Consider the following 12669-nt stretch of genomic DNA (forward strand, 5'->3'; position numbering starts at 1 on the left):
ATATACTTTTGCAGTATTATGAATAATGTTATTATTATGAACATTTGTCTGCAAATCCAGACATTTGTTTTCAGTTCTCTTAGGCGTAGAATTTTTGTTTCATGCTGTCTTTGAAAAATTGATGAAGAGGCTGTAACATTTTAAATTACCAGCAACAATATATGAAGGTTTTAATTTCTCCATCTCTTTGCCAACATTTTTTATTGTTTGGCTTTTGATTTTAGCTATCCTACAGGGCATGAGGGTAGTATCTCATTGTGGTATTGATTTTTATTTATTTTTTTCATTATATTATTTTTTAGATGGAGTCTCAGTCTGTTGTTCAGGCTGGAGTGCAGTGGTGTGATATCTTGGCTCACGGCAAACTCTGCCTGCCGGGTTCAAGCGATTCTCCTGCCCCAGCCTCCTGAGTACCTGGGATTACAGGTGCCCGCCACCATGCCGGCTAATTTTTGTATTTTTAGTAGAGACGGAGTTTCACCATGATGGCCAGGCTAGTCTCAAACTCCTGACCTCAGGTGATCCACCTGCATAGGCCTCCCAAAGTGCTGGGATTACAGGCGTGAGCCACGGCACCCGGCCTGGTGTTGGTTTTTAATCCTTAATAATTAATGACGTTAATCATCTTTTCATGTGCTTATTGGTCATTTATATATTTTCTTTGGAGAAGTGTCTATCTGGATCCTTTGTTCAATTTTTAACTGGGCTGTATAGCTTTTTATTTTTGAGTAGAAGAGCTCTGTATTCTGGTTACAAACTATCAGACATGCGACTTGTAAATATTTCTTCTATCCTTTTACTTTCCTGATAGTTTTGTTTGTAGCAAAAAAGTCTGTAGGTTTGGTAAATTCTAGTTATTTTTTCTTTTATTGCCTCTGCTTTTAGTGTTATGTCTAAAAACTGTTGTTCAACCAAGTCCTGAAGACTTACCTATGTTTTTTTCTAAAGTTTTATAGTTTTAGCTCTTACATTTAGATCTGCGATTCACTTTTGAAGGGGTAATTTTTAAATATAATATTAGGAAGGGTTTCAACTTAATTCTTTTGCACATTCCTGTAGCAATTTCTTTTTTCAGTCTGTTTTTATAGTATTACCACTTATGGGTAGTATTGTACAAGTCATAAAGTATACAAAGGTTGTAAGTTGTTCTTTTATATCACCTCTTTGTTGTCAGTTTGATGCTTTTGTCATGTGTGTTGGAACTACGTATATTATAAGCCCTGGAAAACAACAATGTAATTTTGGCTTTCAATAATCATGTAATGTTAAGAACTTAAGAGCTAAAAGTCTTCTAAGTTTACCCAGATATTTACCGTTTGTGGTAGTCTTCCTTGTCTTCTGAAGATTTGCATTTTCTAGCCTCATTTCTCTTAATTCTGAAGAATTTCTTTAGCCTTTCTTGCAAGGCGTATCTTTTGGTGATAAGTTGTGTTTGCTTTCTTTTATCTGACAGTACCTATTTCACCTTTATTTTTGAAGGGCATTGTGGTTGGATATAGAATTCTGTGTTGACAGTGCTTTATCTTTTAGCAATTTAATTATTTTAGTTTCCTTTCTTTTGGCTTCCGTATTTTATGATGAGAAATCTGCCATTTATCCAGTCACTGTTCCCTCTGTGTAATGTGACATTTTCTTTTGGTGCTTCAAGATTTCTCCCTCTGTGTTTGCTTTTTAGCAAGGCATTTGACTCTTTGAGGTTTGCTGAGATTCTTAAATCTGTGGATTTGTCTTTTTTCAAATTGAAGAAATTTTCAGCCATCATTTCTTCAAAATTTTCTTTCCTGCCTCATATTCTTTCTCTCTTCTTTTTTAGGGCCTTTGGTTATGCACGTAAGACCTTTTGGTACTGAACTGTGGGTCCCTGAAGCCCTGTTTTTTTTGTTTCTTTTTTTAATCTGTATTTTCTTTTTCAGATTAGATTCTTCTTTTTTTTTCTGAGATGGAGTTTCGCTCTTGTTGCCCAGGCTGGAGTGCAATGGCGCGATCTCGGCTCAACACAACCTCCGCCTCCTGGGTTCAAGTGATTCTCCTGCCTCAGTCTCCTGAGTAGCTGGGACTACAGGTGTGTGCCACCACACCTGGCTAATTTTGTATTTTTTAGTAGAGACGGGGTTTCTCCATGTTGGTCAGGCTGGTCTCGAAATCCTGACCTCAGGTGACCCACCCACCTCGGCTTCCCAAAGTGCTGGGATTACAGGTGTGAGCCACACCTGGCCTCAGATTAGATTCTATCTATTGATATAGCTTCAAGTTCACTGACTCTTTTGTCATCTCAGATTTGTTGTTTTGAAGCTTGCCTAGTGAAATTTTCACTTCACATGTTGTATTTTTGGTATTTAAAAAATTTTTTTCTTTTTTTTTCTTTTTTTAAAAATTTGAGATCAAGTCTTGCTCTTTTGCCCAGGCTGGAGTGCGGTGGTGCGATTATATTACTGCAGCCTCAAACTCCCAGGCACAAGTGATCCTCCTGCCTCAGCCTTCTGAGTATTTGGGACTGCAGACTGGTGCTACCATGCTTGGCTTATAGTGTCTTTCTTTCTTTTTCTCTTTTTTTTTTTTGTTGCTGAGACATCCTGTTTTATTTCTTATAGGTTTATCTTCAGTGGGCAGATTTAATTAGCATTTAGAGACATTTTTCTATAAAACTTCACATTATAACGGAAATGGTATAGTTTAGAATAGAGGAAAGAAATCATTTATAATCTTACCATCCTTACCACAATCCTATTAATGTTTTTTTGTTTTGTTTTGTTTTTTGAGATAGAGTCTCGCTCTGTCACCCAGGCTGGAGTGCCGTGGCGCGATCTTGGCTCACTGCAACCTCTGTCTGCCGGGTTCACACCATTCTCCTGCTGCAGCCTCTTGAGTAGGTGGGACCTCAGGCACCTGCCACTACACCCGGCTAATTTTTTTTGTATTTTTGGTAGAGACGGGGTTCACCGTGTTAGCCAAGGTGGTCTCGATCTCCTGACCTTATGATCCGCCCTCCTCGGCCTCCTGAAGTGCTGGGATTACAGACATGAGCCACCCCGCCCGGCCTATTTTGTGTATTTTCTTTTCTTTTTTTTGAGATGGAGTCTTGCACTGTCACCTGGACTGGAATGCAGTGGCGCGATCTTGGCTCTCTGAAACCCCTGCCTCCTGGGTTCACGCAATTCTCCTGTTTCAGCCTCCAGAGTAGCTGGGAATTACAGGTGCACACCGCCATGCCCGACTAATTTTTTTTGTTTCTTGTATTTTTAGTAAGAGACAGGGTTTCACTATGTTGGCCAGGCTGGTCTCGAACTCCTGACCTCATGATCTGCCTGCCTTGGCTTCCCAAAGTGCTAGAATTACAGGCCTGAGCCACTGTGCCCAGCCTATTTTGTATATTTTCTTTTAATGTTCAGTGAATTTTTTTTTTTTTTTTTTTGAGACAGAGTCTCGCTCTGTTGCCCAGGCTGGAGTGCAGTGGCGTGATCTTCAGCTCACTGCAACCTCCGCCTTCCAGGTTCACGCCATTCTTCTGCCTCAGTCTCCCCAGTAGCTGGAACTGCAGGTGCCCGCCTCCATGCCCAGCTAATTTTTCGTATTTTTAGTAGAGACGGGGTTTCACTGTGTTAGCCAGGATGGTCTCAATCTCTGGACCTTGTGATCCGCCCACCTCAGCCTCCAAAGTGCTGGGATTACAGGCATGAGCCACCACACCTGGCCCAGTGAATTATCTTTTTTAACTTGTTTAAAAATCTTTGTAAGTAGTGTGTTAGTTACATCATTGTTATGCCGTTAGGCTTTTTTTTTTTTTTTTTGGAGATGAGATCTCACTCTGTCACCCAGGCTTGAGTTCTGTGGTGTGACCTCGACCCCCTGGGCTGAAGTGATCCTCCCATCTCAGCCTCCCGAATAGCTGGACTACAGGCTCGCGTCACCACGTCCAGCTAATTTTTTGTATTTTTAGTAGAGATGGGATTTCACCGTGCTGCCTAGGCAGGTCTTGAACTCCTAACCTCAAGTGATCCACCCACTTCGGTCTCCCAAAGTGCTGGGATTACAAGTGAGAGCCACTGCAGCCAGCCAGACTTTTATAAAAAAGTGTTTTGGTTATAAATGGTTATATAAAATATCTTTGTACATACATATTCATGTCTTGAAAGTAAAGTATATAAATGATACAAAAGACACAAAGGTAATTTATAAATGCTGTATCTTACATTATTTGCTTTGGCTCTCTAGAAGTGAAGTAATTAAATTGGATTTTTTTCTTGATTCATATTGCTTAATTGCCTTCCAAAAGAATAGGATTATGGTGTCATCGAAATCATATAAAAATGAATATTGACTGTTTTTTTTTTTTTTTTTTTTTTGACGACAATCTTGCTCTGTTGCCCAGGCTGGAGTGCAGTGGCTTGATCTCGGCTCACTGCAACCTCTGCCTCCCAGGTTCAAGTGATTCTCGTGGCTCAGCCTTCTGAGTAGCTGGGATTACAGGTGCCTGCCACCACGCCTGGCTAAATTTTTTGTTTTTTGGAGCTGGAGTCTTGCTGTGTCACCAGGCTGGAGTGCAGTGGTGCGATCTCAGCTCACTGCAACCTCCACCTCCCAGGTTCAAGTGATTCTCCTGCCTCAGCCTTCCAAGTAGCTGGGACTACAGGCATGTGCCACCATGCCCAGCTAATTTTTGTATTTTTTGTAGAGATGGGGTTTCATCACGTTGCCCAGGATGGTCTTGATCTCTTGTGATCCACCTGCCTTGGCCTCCCAAAGTGCTGGGATTACAGGTATGAGCCATGGTGCCCGGCCTCATTTTTGTATTTTTAGTAGTGATGGGGTTTCGCCATGTTCGCCAGGCTGGTTTTGAACTTCTGACCTTATGTCATCTGCCCGCCTTGGCCTCCCAGAGTGCTGCAATTACAGGCATGAGCCATCGCACCTGGCCTATTTTTTAAAATTCAATTTTTTTTTCTTTTTTTCTTTTGGTTATAGCATCAATGGGATGTTTGTGATTTTGTTCCCTTTATCCCTTCATCATGTAGTTCTTGAGTTATTGTGCCTGGAGACTGTGTCTGATTTTAGGAGTGGCTAGCTATAGCCATAACATGGAGCTTGTAATCTAGCAGAGGAGTTAATTGCATAGTTAATTGTAATTGTAATACATCCCAAGAAGGAAAGCATAGGTAAATCATAATATGTCACCTAACCTCATCTGGAGATTCAGAGACATTGTCTTTGATGAAGTGACTTTAAGCAAGGACCTGCGGGATAAATAGAAGTTATCCAGCCGCAGAAGAGGGTGTAGTGAATGATAATATTCCATTTAGAGTAAAAACAATCCATTAAAAACCTCTGAAGTGGGAATGAGCTGTGGAGAATTTATAGAATTGAAAGAAGAAAAAGCCAGCGTTGCCCATAACGTGAAATGTTGGAAAGAGGGAAGGTTGTGGAGATAGGAAAGGGTTATATGATGCAGGAAAACTACTGGAGTGTTTTTATTGTTTTGTTTTGTTTTTTGTTTTTGAGATGGATTCTCGCTCTGTCACCGGGCTGGAGTACAGTGGTGCGATCTCGGCTCACTGCAACCATAACCTCCATCTCTTTGCCAACATTTTTTATTGTTTGGCTTTTGATTTTAGCTATCCTACAGGGCATGAGGTAGTATCTCATTGTGGTGTTGATTTTTATTTATTTTTTTCATTATATTATTTTTTAGATGGAGTCTCAGTCTGTTGTTCAGGCTGGAGTGCAGTGGTGTGATATCTTGGCTCACGGCAAACTCTGCCTGCCGGGTTCAAGCGATTCTCCTGCCCCAGCCTCCTGAGTACCTGGGATTACAGGTGCCCGCCACCATACCGGCTAATTATTAATGTAAGATTTAAAAAACTGTGGCAGGAGTTTTTTTTTTTGTTTCTTTTAGATGGAGTTTCCCTCTTGTTGCCCAGACTGGAGTGCAGTGGCGTGACTTGGCTCACCATAACCTCCGCCTCCCAGGTTCAAATAGTTCTCCTGCCTCAGCCTCCTCAGTAGCTGGGATTACAGGCATGTGCTGCCACACCTGGCTAATTTTTTATTTTTAGTAGAGACGTGGTTTCTCCATGTTGGTCAGGCTGGTCTGGAACTCCCAACCTTAGGTAATCCTCCCGCCTTGGCCTCCCAAAGTTCTAAGATTACAGGCGTGAGCCACTGCGCCTGGCTCATGGCTGGAGTTTAAAAGTTAAAATGTACTTTAAAAAAATTACTTGTCCTCTGAAGGAGATCATATGTCATCGAGAACAACTGTTTGTGAAGAATGTTCTGAAATATTCTTGGGGACAAATAGTACAAATGCTGCTCTCACATTTTCAGTAGTTTTGACGTTGCAGGGAAGCTACTACATTTTGGATAATCTGAAATATTTCTTCATTACCTGTTTCTTTTTTTTTTATAGAGATGTGAACTTTGTCCCCATAAGGATGGAGCTTTAAAAAGAACAGATAATGGGGGTAAGTGCAGAGATTTCTTGAAAAAAATGTTACTGAAAACTGGGGCAGTGGCGTATTTTCAGATACCTGGTAGTTTATTTTATTTCATCAAATTAAACAGCGTTTTCTACTCATTTTTAACAGTAGTGGCTATAATTTATGAATCCTTATTGTATTGACCCACAAGTTTTCTACTTTGTGGACAAACTTAAGCATTGGCTGTTTTATGCAGAATGATCTATTAAATACATACTTCTAATTAAAATTCTTACTTTTTTGGCTGGACGAAGTGGCTCACACCTGTAATCCCAGCACTTTGGGAGGCCGAGGGAGGCGGATCACCTGAGGTCAAGTTCGAGACCAGCCTGGCCAACATGGTGAAACCTGGTTTCTACTAAAAATAGAAAAATTAACTGGGTGTGGTGGTGCGTGCCTGTAGTCCCAGCTACTTGGGAGGTTGAAGCAGGAGAATCACTTGACCTCGGGGGGCAGAGGTTGCAGTGAGCCAAGATTAAACCATTGCTCATTAGCCTGCATGGCAGAAGGCGACTGTCTCCAAAAAAAAAAAAAAAAGTATATTTTTTAAAATGGATATAGTTTATGTTAGGAATTTTTTTTTTTTTTTTTAAATGAGCCACTTTTTTTTGTTGTTGTGGTTAGACCTAAAATCTGTTGTTTTGGATTCTTTTTTTTCTCTTTTGTGTATCTCTAGACAGATGATGTTTCTAGTGAATGCTAATTTTATTTAACTCTGAGGATCTTTGTTGCTTGAATATAAAGAAATGTTGACTTTTAGGCTGGGTGTGCTGCCCAACACCTGTAATCCCAGCTCTTTGAGAGGCCGAGATAGGAGGCTCACTGGAGCATAGGAGTCTGAGACCAGCCTGGGCAACATAGGGAGACCTTGGTCTCTGCAAAAGTAAATATAAAAAATAAAAATAGAAAGACTTAGTTACACATGGTGGCACGTGCCTGTAGTTCCAGCTACTTGGGAAGCTGAGCAGGAGGATGGCTTGAGCCTGGGAGGTCGAGGCTGCAATGAGCCATGGTCACACGACTGTACTTCAGTCCCTGGGATGGGTGAGAGTGAGACCCTGTGTCCAAAAAAAAACAAAGAAAAGAAAAGAAAAAAGAAATGCTGACTTCTGTATCACAATTTGGCATACTTTCCTATGGACCCTTGTGTATTACTCATTTTCTTCTCCACTTTCAGTTATCTTTGTCAGAAAAATCATATTTTTCTACAACTCAGTACTATTCTCAAATGTGTAGACATGAGTTTATTAGACCATGGCATGTATGATGAGGCAGCTAAAAAAAGTAGAGGTTTAGCTACTGTTACTATACTCTTCTCCATTTTGGGTAGCCACCTCTAAAGTAGTTTTGGCATAAATTAGAGTAATGGTATTAGTAAATAAAAGGTAAAAATACAATGATTTTGGTTAGCTATATATATTTTACAGTTGGATCTTCAGACTATGTTATACGGTCAGATTGTAGAAAATTTAAAAATATATTGAAAACTCTTCCTGTTATTCCTGTTCCCCATCTGCCCAGTTTATCAGTAGCTTTCCTGCTACCATGTAATTACTACTTTCTTGCATATCTTTCTAGGTTTCTTTTGCATATTCAAATGTGAATAGACAAATACTTAATTACTCCCTCCATCTTTATACAAATGGGTTAATATTATATACTCTTCGGCGTCTTAATTTTTTTCACTGAACAATTTATCTTATTTTTTTTCTTTTTTTTTTTTGAGACTTTTCTTTTCTTTTTTCTTTGATTTTCTGTTTTTTTGAAGCTTCACTCATTTGCCCAGGCTGGAGTGCAGTGGTGCAGTCTCAGCTCACTGCAACCTCCATCTTTCGGGCTCAAGTGATTCTCCTGCTTCAGCCTCCCAAGTTGCTGGGATTGCAGGTATGTGCCACCACGCCCTGCTAATTTTTATATTTTTATTAGAGGTGAGGTTTCACGATGTTGGCCAGGCTGGTGTTGACCTCCTGACCTCAAGTGATCCTACTGCCTCAGCCTTCCAAAGTGCTGAGATTACATGTGTGAGCCACTGTACCCGGCGTCAACAATTTATCTTGTTTTCAGTATAGAGCTTTTTTTTTTCTTTTTAACCATGTTATCTAATATCTAATCAGTGTTGATGCACTTTTTGATCTACTTTGATGACTAACTCTTGTATATATGTCACATTGCTTGTATACAGTTTGTATACAAGCAATGTATACAAACAGTTTGTATACAAGCAATGTGACATATATATAGGATTATTAATTTCCATAGGTGGAAACATTGGGTCAAAGGAGTTTTGTAGTTAATTTTGATAGATAGTCCAAAATTATTCGCCCTGTAGTTTTACCAATATGTGTTCCCAGTTTTACCAATATATGAATAAAAGAGCTGTTCTTCATACCTTTGGTAATCTAACAGGTAAAAGTTTGTATATCCAAGCAGTAGTTTTGCATTTCTCTTAATATTAGTGAAGTTCACATCTCTTTAAAGTTTGAAGAGCAATTTGTTTTTTCTCTTCTTTGGTCTGCTTTTTGACTTGGTTGTGGATCTTTTTCTTTGTTTTTTGAGACAGTCTCCCTCTGTCACATAGGCTGGAGTGCAGTGGCTTGATCTTGGCTCACTGCAACCTCTGCCTCCCCCGTTCAAGGGATTCTCCTGCCTCACTCACTTGAATAGCTGGGATTATGGGTGCATGCCACCATGCCCAGCTGATTTTTTTTGTTTTTAGTAGAGATGGGATCCACCCACCTCGGCCTCCCAAACTGGTGGGACTACAGGTGTGAGCCACCGTGCCCAGCCACAGTTGTTGATCTTTTTAGTTTGATTTATTGGAGTGTTCATAAGGAGAGCCCCTCATATATTATTATGCTGTTTTGATATGAATTGGACTAATTTTTACCCATCTGGTTAGTCTCTATTTATATTGTGCTTTAAAAAAATTTTTTTTTTACCATGCATGAGTTTTTTATTTTAATTTTGTTCAGTTTATTAATCTATCATGACGTCTGTATTTTGAGTTATTAGTTAGAAAGACCTTCACTATTCCGAAGTTTTGTTTTTTTTAAGTGACAGATTTTCATTCTGTAGTTCAGGCTGGAGTGCAAGTAGCAGGATCCTAGCTCACTGTAGCTTTGTAGTCCCGGGCTCAAGTGATCTTCCTGCCTCAGCTTTGAGAATGTTGGAATCTCTGCACCTGGTATAAACCTTCCATTAAATGTTTTGTATTTGTCTTTCCTATTCTGATTTGTTTCACTCATTCCATTCTACCCTCTCTATTAGCTTAAAAAAAGTTAACGTTACTATGTGCTTTTTTTCCTTTCTGAATCCTCTAAAACTCTTAGGATACTGTAAATTCACTTGCCCATATCCTGACATATATTTTATTTTTGTCATGTACTTTAATTCTCTGTTTAAGAATTATAGTGGTTTTGTCAGGTGTTTGTTGAGGATTATGCTGGTCACTTAAAATGAAACAGTTTGTGTAAATTTGGTGTTATTTTTCTTTGAATTCTATATAGAACTTCGTGAGAAACCGAAACTTTTCTGGGAAAATTTTTGATAAATTTGTTTTTTGGCAAAAATATAGGGACATTCCTTTTTCTCCCTTCCCTTCCCTTCTTCCTTTCCCTTTTTCCTTTCCCTATTTCCTTTCCCTTTTTCCTTTCCCTATTTCCTTTCCCTTTTTCCTTTCCCTTTTTCCCCTTTCCTTTTTCCCCTTTCCTTCCCCCCTCCCTCCCTCCCTCCCTCCCTTCCTTGCTTTCTTCCTTCCTTCCCTCCCTCTCTTCCTCTTCCTCCTCTGCCTCTTCCTCTTCTTCTTCCTCTTCTTCCTCTTCCTCTTCTTCTTCTTCTTCCTCTTCTTCCTCTTCCTCCTCTTCTTTTTCTTCTTCTTCCTCTTCCTCTTTGTCTTTGTTGCCCAGGGTAGAGTGCAGTGAAGCAGTCATAGCTCACTGCAGCTTCAAACTACTGGGTTCCAGTGATCCTCCTGCCTCAGCCTCCTGAATAGGTGGGACCACAGGCACACCATGCCTGGCTAATATTTTTTTCTTTTTGCATTTTTTGTAGAGACAAGTGGTCTTGCTTTGTTGTCGAGGCTGGTCTCGAACATCTGGGCTCAAGCTGTCCTCCTGCCTGATCCTCCCAAAGTGTTGGGATTACAGGCGTGAGCCCTTGGGCCCAGCCTATTTTTGTATACTTAAGTCAATTTTGGTGCGCTCTGTTCTTCCAAGAAATTTGACTACTTTGTATAAGTTGCTGAAATTGTTGGACTGACGTTGCCAGTATTATTATTATTATTATTATTATTATTATTATTATTATTTTGAGATGGAGTCTTGCTTTGTCACTCAAGCTGGAGTGCAATGGTGGCATGATCTCAGCTCACTGCATACTTCACCTCCTGGGTTCAAGTGATTCTCTGCCTCAGCCTCCAAGTAGCTGGGATTACAGGCAGGCACCACCACGCCCAGATAATTTCTGTATTTTCAGTAGAGATGTCACCATTTTGGCCAGTCTGCTCTCGAACTCCTGACCTCAGGTGATCCACCTGCCTTGGCCTCCCAGAGTTCTGGGATTACAGGTGCAAGCCACCACGCCTGGCCGCCAATAGTACTTTATTATTATTTTGCTAATTTTGCTAGCATTGGCAGTAATTACCTCATTGTTATTCCTGATGTTGGCGATTTGTGTTCTGGTTTTTTCTTTGTTTTTATTTTTATTTTTTTGACCAGTCCAAATAGAATTGTTCAATTTTGTTGACCTTTTTAAAGAAAGTTTTGGGCTTTGTTAATATTTATTTCATCTCCCTGTTTTCTATTTTGTTAAACTTCTGCTCTTTATTATTTCCTTCCTACTACTTACTATATGTTATATATTCCTCTTCTTTTCTAACTTATAAAGGTGGAACCTTAGGTCTTTTAATTTAGATTTTCTTTTCTAATGAAAATATATATGCTGTAAGTTGTTCTTTATTGCTTTTATTGAATCCCAGAAGTTGTGTTGTTGTTTTTTTTTTGCTGCTGTTGTTATTGTTTTGAGACAGGGCCTTAGTTTGTCACCCAGGCTGGAGGGCAGTGGGGTGATCCCGGCTCACTGAAGCCTCGACCTCCTGGGTTCAAGCGATCCTCCTACCTTAGGCCCTAAAGTAGCTGGGAGTACAGGTGCATGCCACCTTATCCAGCGAATGTGTTTTGTATTTGTTGTAGAGACAGGGTCTCACCATGTTGCCCAGGCTGGTCCCGAACTCCTGACCTCAAGCGATTAACAGGCGTGAGCCACTGCCCCCAGCCTACCTCTGAAGTTCTGATAAATTTCATGTTTGTTGCCATTCCATTCAAGACATTTTCCAGTTTCCCTTGTGGCTTTCTCTTGAACATCTTAGTCTATCTTGGACAGAAGTAGAAGTCTTCTGCTATTTGTTCTTAACATTGATTTTCCCTCTTATTTCTTATTTCTCTTTGTTCTTTTTGTGATTTATTTTAGTGCTGTATTTTAGTCAGTTTAACAATGCAACTGGTTAGTATTGCATGTAAATTTAATTAATTATATTAAATTGCCTTAAATTGCCGCCTTGGCCGTATCTCTTCCTATATATATTCAAGTATTTATATTTATCTATATAGTGGTTGTGGTAGGGATTATAATTTTCTTATCAGTAAATTCAGTCTACCTAGTGTACCACTTTTTTTTTTTTTGTCTTTTTGAAATGGACTCTTGCTGTGTTGCCCAGGCTGGACTGCAGTGGCACTATCTCGGCTCACTGCAACCTCCATCTCCCGGGTTCAAGCAGTCCTGCTGCCTCAGCCTCCTGAGTAGCTGGGACTATAGGCACACACCACTACACTCAGCTAATTTTTGTATTTTTAGTAGAGACATGGTTTTGCTATATTGGCCAGGCTTGTCTGAAATTCCTGGCCTCAAGTGATCTGCCCACCTTGGCTATCCAAAGCGTTGGGATTACAGGCATGAGCCACCGCACCCGGCCTGTGTGTACCACTTAACATGAAATGTAGAATGAAACCATATAGACTTCTTTTATCTGTTCCTTTTCCAGTCTTTGTTATAGTTTTATACAAAAACCACATACATTCACAAACCTTTCCAGTGTTTTAATATTTAATGGTCATTTGTATTGTAAATGAGTGTGAAGGCATTATTGTTCTATATGTTCATCATATATTAAATGTACCTACATGTTTATCGCTCTTTATATTTT

At 39.9% G+C, this 12669-nt stretch overlaps 1 protein-coding gene across 16 annotated transcripts in view; it reads left to right on the top strand.

Moving 5' to 3' along the window:
* LOC103237988 (protein AF-10) overlaps positions 1–12669 on the top strand; it is a 212535-nt gene that overhangs the window by 45518 nt on the left and 154348 nt on the right. For 15 of the 16 annotated variants that reach the window (XM_073018774.1, XM_008002463.3, XM_073018776.1 and 12 more), the window contains one exon: positions 6401–6455. The exons of the other annotated variant lie outside the window; for it this stretch is intronic. In XM_073018774.1, coding sequence (XP_072874875.1) covers positions 6401–6455 — 55 coding nt within the window. The remainder of the gene's footprint in view (positions 1–6400; positions 6456–12669) is intronic. 16 annotated transcript variants of the gene reach the window in all.

This window comes from Chlorocebus sabaeus, chromosome 9 (assembly GCF_047675955.1).
Source record: "Chlorocebus sabaeus isolate Y175 chromosome 9, mChlSab1.0.hap1, whole genome shotgun sequence".
NCBI classification, from domain to species: domain Eukaryota; kingdom Metazoa; phylum Chordata; class Mammalia; order Primates; family Cercopithecidae; genus Chlorocebus; species Chlorocebus sabaeus.